The sequence below is a fragment of the Falco naumanni genome, chromosome 5 (genome assembly GCF_017639655.2).
Source record: "Falco naumanni isolate bFalNau1 chromosome 5, bFalNau1.pat, whole genome shotgun sequence".
Lineage (NCBI taxonomy): Eukaryota > Metazoa > Chordata > Aves > Falconiformes > Falconidae > Falco > Falco naumanni.
This window is the reverse complement of record NC_054058.1, coordinates 92,545,114-92,557,256: the sequence shown is the minus strand read 5'-3', so window position 1 is coordinate 92,557,256 and position 12,143 is coordinate 92,545,114. Positions and strand designations below refer to the sequence as shown.

Sequence of the window (12,143 nt, the reverse complement as noted above, 5' to 3'; positions counted from 1 at the left end):
GTGCTTTTTTTTTAAAGCTGGAACTGCTTTATGGAAGAAAAGCTTTCAGATGGTGCTGTTTTATAAAATACCAGAATTAATTCTGTGTATGATAACATCTACTTTTTAATTCTAAAATTAGCCATCTTTATCCTGTCGAAGTATCTATGGAGAGTGTCAGTAAATTGAGCCTCAGTCTGGCAGAGAATCAAGAGGATTCACATAGAGCAAGCCAGGCAAGCAAGTTTTGTAATTCTCATGGTGAAAGCAAAAAACATGTGCCTGGTTTGGTTATTTTAGTCTGCTCTATCTTAATTTTACATAGAAAGCTTTGGGAAAGGGACCAGTTGTCTTTAAGTTAGTTGCAATTTAATTTAAAAAGTTAAAATACATGTACAGTACTTCAGCAGATAATAGACAGCTCTCAAATGTTTAAAACATTTTTAAAAATGTATTTTATTAGAATTCACATATATTTGTGAATTTTACTCTGTTGTCTGAAAAAGTCATAATTTACCTACCTGAAAATTTGTGGTTTGGTGACCTTGATTCATAATTATGACATTGAAAATGTTTTAAGCTGAAATCTGAGATGAAGCATGCTGAACAAAGAATATAGCTATATGTATTATTGCTTCAGTACAGCAAATAACCATCTTTTAAAGTTTAACGTTTCTTCTCAAGATGTCTTGGGAGTATTTTGATTTCAAAGGATCAGGACCCACGTTATAACGTTTTTCTTGCATTTAGAGGGTAACATGTACCCTCTACCCTCCCATAAAATGCAGAGCGTTCTGCATGTTCTTCCTTGTTTTCCAATGGCAGCCAAGGGCTGTTGGTTTGGGAGCCGCTTGCCAATTCAGATGTAAAGCAAGGGGAAGGGAACCTGCTGCTTCAAATGTTTTAGCCAACTAACAGACATCAGGTCAGTTTACCAGATTCTGTAGGGGTTCCTTTTAGTTTACATAGGGAGAACTGAAAAGACTGAAACAATATTACCTATTGATTTAAGCATGAAAGTTTTTAAAAGGCAACTCCTGTACTTAATTTTCAGTCTCTTCCAATGGCATTCCCCGATGCTTTTCTCATTCTCTGAAATGAACTCTAGCCCATTCACTGGTAGTGACATGATCCTTCCTTTTTGTAAATACATACCTAAAAAAGGTACTAAACAGAGACATAGTTAAGTGATTCCTTGCTGGCCTAGGTAGGCTGCATGATGTCTTACTGTATTGTACCATGAGCAGCTGTACTGAGGATGGATGCTGCCATTCTGTTGTTCTTTGTGCCTACACGCAGTGAACTCTGTGAAGTAAAATTGTATTTAGCTTCTGTTTTTTAGAAAGGCTTGGATAACAAGGTATTGCTAGTATTTTTAAAACCTTTGACTATGTGAAGAAATTCAGCAGAATAAGGATGGAATTCATTTCACCTACTTTTATATGTCTAAAAATTAAGTGTCTAACTGTGAGGTACAGTAGAACTCTCTGTCATCAGAGGAAAAAAAGGGGAACCTCTAGAGAATGATTCTGAGCTAGCAAGTATAGTTATCTCTGTCCGTGGGCTGCAGAAGGACTCTAGAGGACTGACTTAGGCTGGTCCTGTTTGGAAAGACAAATGCCATCCATATGCCATCCATCTTTTCAGTGGCTGAACCAGCGTAAAATGCACAGGGATCTAAATCTACAGGTTTCTCCTTACCATGGTTTCCACTAGAACCTGCTTGTTCCAATATAATCCAATATAAGTTTCCAAAAGTGGAGGATCATTTTGTGTTTGTTCTGAGAATTCTAGGCACGTTGCTCTATAAACTGAAAATAAAATTCAAATTAAGTTACCTTTTTAGGATTCATATTGTTAATCCACCGTGAGCTGTTTGGTTTTTTAGATGTGAATAGTTTAAGTTTTAGCAGATTTACACCAAACAAGTCAAATTATATAATTAGTGATTTGTTTTTCTTATTAGACAGCCATAATTCAGATGATGACATTTTTTTAGTCTGTTAACATTTCTCTCTAAACATTCCTATTCCATTCAAATTAACAAATTAGTTTTATAGCTGTGTGTAAATTCCTACTTTCCAGCGAGTCCAGGATTTACTTACTCAGCCAAAGCACTGCAGACCTGCGTGGTTACATCTATCCCACCATTGTGCAGACATTGTATAACTTGGATTTTCAAAATACTTTACAATCATTTTGAAACTTTAAATTCTGTAAAATAGTTCTAAAGACAAAAACAGGTAAGTGTATTGTTGGCAATAAGGGATACTTTTTTTTCTTTTAACTGCGTAATTTGCAGTTTTGAAGGGTGACATTCTATCTTTGAATGCTCATGAGCAGTTTGTATTGCTGACAAAATCTATGTTATCACTGACAGGGACAAGAAGGTAAGCTGGGCTCTGAACACTGGAAGAGGAAAAAGCTAACATTGAATACTAAATAAAACTGTCTTTCTGATTGATCCATGCATTTCTGTAGCATGAATATTTTCTGCCCATGAACATTTTTTATCTGCATATTGGGAAGCTGGACAGTTAGTTAATTTGAAGTGTAAAATTTTTAAGCAGATGATAATTTCTTGTCTTTGTGTCCTTTTAAATAGGAGCAGATGTCTCAGGTGTTAGATGCGATGTTTGAAAAGCTGGTTGAAGGAGGGGAACATGTCATTGATCAAGGGGATGATGGTGACAACTTCTACGTCATTGATAGGTGAATCGCTGTGTCTTATTATAGCACAAAGTATGCAGAAGTCGACTTAAAAAAATCTATTTCTCTACATACTTGTATTTAACTCTTACATATGTTTGCATGGGGGAAAGGAAACAGAACGCATGTGGACCAGTATGGCTCTGCCTGAGCTACAGAGAGCGGTTTTTGAAAGGAGGCAGATTTTTTGTATGGAAATATTTTCCTGCCCTCTTTTTGTATTGCTACATCCCAAAGGCTGTTTTTTATTTTTTGTTTGGTTTGTTGTTTGTTTGTTTTAATGGGAAGACATCTAATACAAAACACAATGGAAAAAGTTTTATAACTCGGTATTTGAAATCTGACTGCATTTCAATACTGTCTGTAGACTTTCATGTTTAGATGAATACTGTTAGACTTTGAGTTGCTGAGTTATTATTCTTCATTTGGTGATCTGTACTGGGGAAAGCAGGTAACTCAGTAAAACCCCAGTTATCGATTAATGTCGAACTGGGGGGGTTAGGAAGGGCATTTACTTTGGCATCCTTCACTAGTCTGTTGGCACCAGGCTCCAGCCAGGCCATCCCAAAACATCTGTTCTTATTTGAACCTTTAGTTATAGGCTAACACGGTGATTTCTGCAAGTGTCTGAAAGAAATATTATGCTAGGACTCTAAAAGAAATGCAGAAGGTTTTGGTCAGTGTAGATCGGTATAACCAGCCGGTCAAAAGAGGTGATTAGCCCACGGTGTTTAGCATGGGTGCAGCCTCCCCTTGACTGCTGTGTGCGGTTCTGGGCCCTGCAATTTCAGAAGGACGTCGAGTTGCTGGAATGTGCCCAGAGGAGGGCAACAAAGCTGGTGAAAGGGCCGGAAGGCATGTCCCGTGGGGAGCGGCTGGGGACTGTGGGTTTGTCTAGTTTGGAGAAAAGGAGGCTGCGGGGCGACCTCATTGCTCCCTACAGCTCCCCAAGGACGGGGAGGTGGAGAGGGAGGTGCTGAGCGCTGCTCCCTGGGATCCAGTGAGAGGACACGTGGGAACGGTCCAAAGCTGCGCCGGGGAGGTTCAGACTTGACATTAGGAAGCTTTTCTTTACTGAGAGGGTGGTCAGACCCTGGGACAGGCTTCCTGGAGAGGTGGTTGATGCCCCAAGCCTGTCAGTGTTGAAGAGGCATTTGGACAATGTCCGTAATAACATGCTTTAGGTTTTGGTCAGCCCTGAACTGGTCAGGCAGCTGGACGAGATGACCGCTGTAGGTCCCCTCCAACTGAAATATTCAATCAGAAGACTGTAGAAGTGTGCCAGGATTCTCTGCTGAAGAGTCAGTTGTTCAGCTTTGTGAGGTTACAGTTTGTCATCTCTTATCCAAAATGCTGCAGGGACTTCACAGTATTCTGTCAGCCTTGCAGTTTTTAGGAGCAGTGAATCACCTCTGAAGTCCCTTAGCAATGAAATCATTGTACAGATTTTTGCATTACATTCACATGGTTTATCAGCACATACCATACAAGTATTTAACACTGAACAAAATGATGTCTCAGCATCAATGGCTATGTCATGTTTTACAAGATACCAGATTTTACTGCACTCCCAAATAAAAAAAAAAAAGTTATTAATTTAATGATGCGGAGAATTTCACAATATATGAGATAAATACTTATCTTTATTTCATAATCTTATGTTACTTTTCATATACATACCCTTTGTTTCCTACATCTCCTCTATTACGTTATAAATTACTACTTTAAGATATTTTAAATGTTAAATAACTTGTATTATTATTTCAGTGATCATATCATAGCAATTTTTGCAAAGACTTGTTACATTCATTTTAAGTGTGTTTAAAATGAAGTTGAGAAACAGATACTAAGTTGGATCTTAATTTTTAATAAGTTCTGGTGATCAATAGATCAGTGTACATCCAGTCTGTCTTTAAACTGAGTTAATGTAAAAACTAATAATCCTATCCTTCCCTTTAAAAAGGCTCTATTTTTGTTATTATGGCAGTGATTAAGATGTCTCTGCAAGGTGTTTAATATCATATAAACAAGAGAATATATTTCAAATGCTTTGTCTTTGGAATTCATGGTATTAAAAAAATAGTGAGAGGCTGCTTAGCAAAGGACTGAATTTTTCTCACTGTATTTGTATATTTTATTAACAGAGGTACATATGATATTTATGTAAAATGTGATGGTGTTGGGAGGTGTGTTGGAACCTATGATAACCGAGGAAGTTTTGGTGAGTTAGCCTTAATGTACAATACACCCAGAGCAGCTACAATTATAGCTACCTCTCCTGGTGCCATCTGGGGTTTGGTAAGTGAAATACTTGTTTTATGAAACTATTTGTTTTAATTATTTTATATAAATCACATTGATATTTTGTATCAGAGTAAAAAAATCAATTAAAATTTTGGAAAGTTTCATTTTGAAAATTGTGAGAACTCTAAACGCAATACTGTCTTTTTTCCAGAATCTGAGAAGCAAACCCAAGGCTTGAAAAAACACTGATTGTTTTTTGTTTTGTTTTGTTTTATTCTATTTTAATGAGAATTTCCCAAACTGCAAACCCCTTGACAATTACTTAGGCGCATATATGAAATATTTTCCCACATCTTGATAGGAAATGCCTTTGGTTCCAGAGTAGGATTCAAATACAAGGTTATTTATCAGTGTTATACTATCTGGATCTTTGACAACAGTAATAGAATTTACCAGAAGGGTGAAACTGGGATAGCCATCTTCTTCAAGTTGTACAGATCAGTCTAATGACTAATCCCAAGAGAACATTTCCCTGTTGAAACGAAAGGTGTGTTTTTTCACCAACTTAATCCACGTGACTGTAGGGATCATGGCAGGGTTTAGGACACTACCATGATGGCTTTAAATTGGATTGGGTTGTATCGGCCAGCAAATTCCATCTGTGGCAGGGAAGGCTTGCAAAGCATTTTACCTCTGTCACCAGGACACAGTCATGTGAAGTTAAGAGAATGAAACAGTATACGTGTAGTTTTTCCATCTGTCTGCTTTACTTGGTTTGCCAAATACTAAAGAACATCCAGCTGGCTGTTTAGGGAACCAATGAGTCTTATTCTGCTAAAACAGCAGAAATTGGACTGTGCCCTAAGACCCAGACCCATGTATTTTGGTTCTGTTTGTATAATATAAAAACCTCTTTGAGTACATAGTGATATGTATGGGACACAGAATGATGAATAAAATTTGTAAATTAAATATTTAAATATTGAGGATTTCTTAAATATCTTAAGTTACCCACTCAGCGTTCATCATTTAGCCAACCTGTCTAAGGTAAATTCTATACCCTCTGTAAGTAAACTGTATATGTATTCTAAGAGCAGAGCTTTTCAACAATGTGAATCAGGTAAGGAGTTTACTTTAGGAGCTTTTGATTGACCTTTAGAGGAGTCTCTCTCAGCTGACTGCATGGGGAGACTACCCAGCTAGTTTGGTGGCTACGCTGAGTGACTAAAATTGGGTAATTTGAACGTATTCAGCCACTTCTGAAGTATTTTCTATGACACATGCATTTTCTGTTAACAAACTCTCATTTTCTCTTTGTGTTTACAGGACAGGGTAACATTCCGAAGAATCATTGTAAAAAATAATGCCAAAAAGAGAAGAATGTATGAAAATTTCATTGAGTCATTGCCGTTCCTGAAATCTTTAGAAGTAAGATTTGTATTGCTTTATTTTGATGGCTGTATCAGAGATACCTACTAAGATTCTGCTTTTGCAAGGTTACATTTGGAATTCAGATTTTCTCCACAATAAAAGTTTGTATACTTTTGTTTTGGAACAAGACCATATTTTTTATATTTCTTAATTTTCAGGATAAAAAATTATTGTTAATATTGTATTTAAAAACCACCTGTGGTTTTTTTACCTTTACCTTAATTTTCTTAAGCTTGATTTTACTAGTTATTAGCCCATAAAAATAAACAATGATATAGGGAATATAAAAATATTTTCATTTAACAGCTACAATTTTACATGCATGCTTTTCTGAAAATAATTTTTGAAGACTTGGGATATATAGACTTCTTACAAAAATGGAAATTCTATCAAAATGTCTAGCTGTTAAGACTATAATATACCCTCTGGAACAATGTTCAGTAGTTCTTCCTTTTTTAAATGGTTATCAAAACAGGAGAATAATGATAGACTCTTCTGTGCAAAGATTCATGAAAGGAAATATGAAGGGGATTTCTGAATATAAAATATTGTAAGGTAACGAAATATTTCTTACATTTTCTTTTTTTAAATGAAGGTATCTGAACGTTTAAAAGTGGTTGATGTGATTGGCACCAAAGTGTACAAAGATGGAGAACAAATCATTGCTCAGGTATGGTTTATTTCTAGTTTTAGTTTTTCCTTTCCAATAGGTAACAATTACAATGTTGTCTATAGACAATACATACTTTTAAACTATTTTTCTTTCTCAGATGAAACCAAACCAATGAATCTTGCATCTAAGAGGGGTGATTATTTTGTTTCAGAACTAATTTTTCACTTATGGTCCTTTGGAAAACATCTCTCTTTCTTGGTATGAATTAAGGAGTCAATGTTTTTCTTATACTTAGAAATTCGAAGTATATAAAAGAATGATTGGTTCCAATAAGGAGCACTGAAGACTTACCTTGGTTAAATTGTTAAAATATAATCTTTTGAAGAAGAATGCAGAGGTAAACTCTTCAGGGTAGGCAGTGGAGACTGTCTTGCTCCAAAGTAGTTATTGGATATTAGATAGCCCTTGGATGCTTTTTATACTGGAAACTCTGTAAGGGAAATAATTTGAAAGGAATACAAAGGTGGAGAAACAGGAGTAAGGATCCTAAAATCTTCCATATTACTGTTTTTCTCTGCTTTTTGTATAAGGCACAGTCAGCTGTGTCTTTGCATGAAAAGGCCTTGCTGTCAGTTCTGTATAGAAGTTTTGATTATGTGCCTAGAATATGGTTTTCACATTAAAAGTTACTTATTTTGCAACAGGTATCAAAAAGATGAGCTTCAAGGCACTGGCTCAAATATTTTAATTTTACCATGAAACTAAAAAGGAAGTTTCACATTTCCTTTACTTACTTTTTTTTAATTTTATTTGTCGTCGTCTTCTACAGGGTGACTTGGCTGATTCTTTCTTCATTGTGGAATCAGGAGAAGTAAGGATTATAATGACAAGGAAGGTAAACATCCATAAACCACAGAATGTTATTTTTAAAAAATCTTGATGTATTCTAAGTGTTACACAACTATGCTACCATTGGTACTGATTTTGCTTATCCAGTCCTGTGTTCAGCCTCTCTCTCTCTCTTGTTCTCTCTCTTCCTTTCTTTTTTTCACGTGGTATTTCAGGGTAAACAAGATGTAGAAGAGAATGGAGCAGTTGAAATAGCTCGATGCTCGAGAGGACAATATTTTGGAGAACTTGCTCTTGTAACTAACAAACCACGAGCCGCTTCTGCATTTGCTCTTGGCACCGTCAAATGTTTAGGTATTGTTCGATACTATTTTATATCTAATAGAAAAAGATAAATAATCTCTGGTGGTTTTTATTGTGAACTCTGTCTTCCTCCAGAATATAGGATTTAATTACATTTACCCAGATAAGACTGTTTAAGTACATTATCTGTTACTGTGTATTCCTATTTACATTATTCATCTGCAGAAATTATTTGCAATTGATAACTGGTATTAAACACAAATTCTCCAACATTTCTCTGATCACATGGAAGTAAAAATTGGGTTAGGACAGTACAGAGTATTGCTGCAAACCATTTATAGCTATCAGATAAATGTCTAATGCTCTGCAGAAAGATGAAGAATTTCTTTTCTCAGTAGACTGACCCTCATCCAAGAAAAAACTGTGCCAAAAATCCTGACCTATTTATCACCATAACTTAAGCTTTAACAAAGCTTTTGTCTTCACTAGCCATCGATTTAATCATTCTGTCACACTGTAGTCTCAGGCACAGGAAGAGCAAGCACTGTAAGAGTTGGGCTCATGGACAGCCCTTCGCATCCATTGCTTTTCATGGTCTGAAGTTTAGCTCCTAAATACTTGTATATAATTATGGGAAAGCTGTAAACTGCAAAGATGGATTTGGCATTCTTGATTGACAGCTTGATTGCCAAGCCAGTAACCGAAAAGTTTCTCACTTACTTAAAAAGGTATTATTTTTAAAATCCTCATCTCCAAACACAGATGATGGGGCAATACAAGATCAAAGATGGTAGGAAAGAGTAAGAGGCAGTGGTGAGTAAGGGTGTCATTACCCAGTATGGGTGAGTCAGGAAGATCTCTGGCACTTCCCAAACAGCAGAGATCTTGACCTTTTCTCAGGAGCCCAGGAGACTAGGCCACCGGTTTGGAAGCTGGCTGAAGTATGAAGTTTCCTTCCTGGCCTATAGGCTAGAACTGTAGAGGATAACATTATGTAATAAGGTAAAGAAAATATTCTGGTTGGCTATACATTGACATCGCATGTGAATGACAACCTCCAGCCTTTTGTACATTTGCTGAGAAATAAATATGTATTACAGTTTCCACTGTGGATGTAAGCAAGAAGAAATAGTAAGGAAATACACTAAGTTAGACCCCAAATAGAGCCAACAACATCAGCAAAGGGTGTGGTGGTTTTTTTGGTTTTTTGTGAAATCTCAAGGGTATTTTGCGGGAGAATCCAGGCCTCTCCAGACTTCTTCAGCAGGTCTTGGGTGACAGAAATCTTAATATGAATATATTTTCAAAGTAAGAAACACAGGAAATTCTAAGTTTGTTTATGAAGTTTCAAGACGGCAATGTATTGGTTGATCTTGGTTTTGCTATGCAAGGTGGTTCTCTTCTGTGCAAACAAGTACATGCCTCAGTAGTATCTGTCCTGTTATCATTTAAAATTTTACATTGGAATGTCATGAACACCAAGATTAGTGTCTGCAACTGACAAGCACGTTGTATTCTTTCTCTTTCTCTCCCCTTTTATCTTAGTTATGGATGTGCAGGCATTTGAAAGGCTTTTGGGACCTTGTATGGAAATTCTGAAAAGAAACATTGCAAACTATGAAGAGCAGCTAGTTGCTCTGTTTGGAACAAACATGGACATTGCCGATCCCAGTGCATGAACTAAACATTGGAGCAACAAGATCTGTTATGAGAATATAGCACAGTAGTGGTTAGTCCACTGAGAAATTGTCTCTCTTCCTATAGATGCCAAGCATTTTCTGTGATTTTAAGGGTGGGTTTGGGGGTATTTTTTTGACTTATTACAGTGGAAATACTAGTAAACAAAATAGGAATTTAATAAATTGTGGGCTTGATTTTTAAAAGTGCTTAGCATTGATGGTTCCATCTGGCATTAAGATGACCTGTATTAGCACAGCACCTTTGAAAATAAAGTCCTTTACCACAGCATTTCCTTAAAGAGTAGATTTCAAAAAAACCCACATGCGATGAACTTGTTAAACCAGCTTCTGTTCTTCAAAAAGGTTACAACTTTTCTGGAAAGACTGTTAGTTTGAATGTGATATGTTGAAAGTATTAGTGCACACAAAGTGTTTATATGTATTAATACAGAAGATATACAGTAGATATTACTTTCTGACTATTACAGTTGTCATGATTTTATGTTGCATTTATCACAGATGTAGTGAATCACAGACTAATCGTAAGATAAAGCATGACAATGCATTTTGTGTAACACTCATGACCCAAATCTGATTTTTAACATATTGTAATTTGTTTTAAAGTCCTCTTTGTTTAATATGTCATGTTTCAGCACGACATTGTAATATCTTATGCAATTCAGAGGACTTGTATATTTTTGCAATAAACTGCATTTTTTATTGGTTACATATATTCTGTACAGTCTAGAGTTAGGACAGCTGACAAATTAACCTTAATGCTTTAAAAGCAAAGGTATAGGTCATTGTCATGTTCTACCTAATCATACATAACCTATATTGTTTTCCTTCTCCCTTGTTTTATATTTATGCATTTTGTCTCTATCTATGCTTGTTCTCTAGTTAATTTTTTTTTAGATCTCACCTTTTTTATCTGTTAAATCTTATACCTATTTCAAATGACATGATCTCTGTATATCTCTCTTCTTGCAGTCTAATGTTAGCTGTCAAAGACCAGATTCAGTTACTGAAGTGATTTGGTTTTGAAAGCCATGCTGAACTAAGCTTGTCCTTGAAAAATCCTTATCAGGAAGTGCAAAAATACTTTTAATTTGAAAGATCAATACTTCAAAAGCTTTGCACAACTCTGGAAAGTATGTCATTGTTAAAGCTAACATGTCGTGCTTTCAAAATCCTGTAGGTCATCAGAAATTACTGTCATCTTTTTAGCCATAATAGCATGGGATACCTTCTGAGACTGAGGAGAGAGAGTATCATCTTAATTAGGAGCACAGGGCTCATTGCTTACAAGGGTCTGTGGCTGGATTTCAGGCCCAATCCGATTTTAATACTGCTTACTGACCTGTCTGTGGATGTACATGGAAAGCTAGTGCACATAATGACGATCAGCTGTAGTTCTGCCAAAATGATACAAGAATTGTAGGAAGGCTGCTTGTGCCCTGTTCCAAACACCTGAATTGTAACATCTTTCCTTCTTAGATAATGACTTTTCTATTGCCATATATTTGTGTATGTTGATGTAATTATTATCCTATAGTTAGTGAGATGTTCTGACAATTTATATAATCATACCTGTATATGAAATTATGATTATATAATATGATAAAAATATATAATTTATATCATAAAGTATGGTATAAATTATAAGTCAGATTCCTAACAAAATACAATCTGAGCAAAATTTATAAATGTCATTTTTTTTTACCTAGAAACCTGGTACGAATAATTGCACATATGATAACTTGCCTTTGTACTTTTGATTTATGGAAAAAAAAGAGAAGCCTGTTATACTAGAAGGAAATATCAGGTAACCAAAATCTATACTCTTGTCATTCTGTATGCTTAATCTCTAAAAGCTACCTATATTTTGCACTAGCTTGATGTGATCAAGAAAAATGCTAGAAATTACTTGTATGGCAGTAAACTACAATCAAGGCCATAAATGCCAGTCATGATATTTTCAATATTGTTGGTTATATTTAAAGTTTCCTTACAATAAACAACACTTTTATATATAAAAATGTTTATTGATATTGTTGTGTTTTAATTCCATTATCATAAAGTTACAAGTAACCTATTTATATTCATTTATTAAAACATTCATAATTCTTAGCACTTCCATGTTGATTTCCATAAATGATGTTATGTGGATGCTCTGTCTGCTCAGAATAGATTGGTGTGGTAATTGTTGTAGCTACTTTGGATTTGATGACTTGCTTATAATTTATAGCTGGGGAGAAGCTGCAGGGTGAAAAATTTAAGATAATTAGAGACATTGGATTTTTTGAGTGCCAGGTACAGCTTCGTGTTGCAGCAGT

General features: G+C 35.6%; 1 protein-coding gene across 2 annotated transcripts in view; it reads left to right on the top strand.

Annotated features, from left to right (window-relative positions):
- PRKAR2B (protein kinase cAMP-dependent type II regulatory subunit beta) overlaps window positions 1-11,846 on the top strand; it is a 90,704-nt gene extending 78,858 nt beyond the window's left edge. For both annotated transcript variants that reach the window (XM_040596447.1, XM_040596448.1), the window contains exons 5-11: window positions 2,585-2,691; window positions 4,833-4,986; window positions 6,259-6,360; window positions 6,959-7,033; window positions 7,806-7,871; window positions 8,041-8,179; window positions 9,674-11,846. In XM_040596447.1, the coding sequence (XP_040452381.1) occupies window positions 2,585-2,691; window positions 4,833-4,986; window positions 6,259-6,360; window positions 6,959-7,033; window positions 7,806-7,871; window positions 8,041-8,179; window positions 9,674-9,807 (777 nt within the window). In that variant the 3' untranslated portion in view covers window positions 9,808-11,846. The remainder of the gene's footprint in view (window positions 1-2,584; window positions 2,692-4,832; window positions 4,987-6,258; window positions 6,361-6,958; window positions 7,034-7,805; window positions 7,872-8,040; window positions 8,180-9,673) is intronic.
- Window positions 11,847-12,143: the final 297 nt, after the last annotated feature.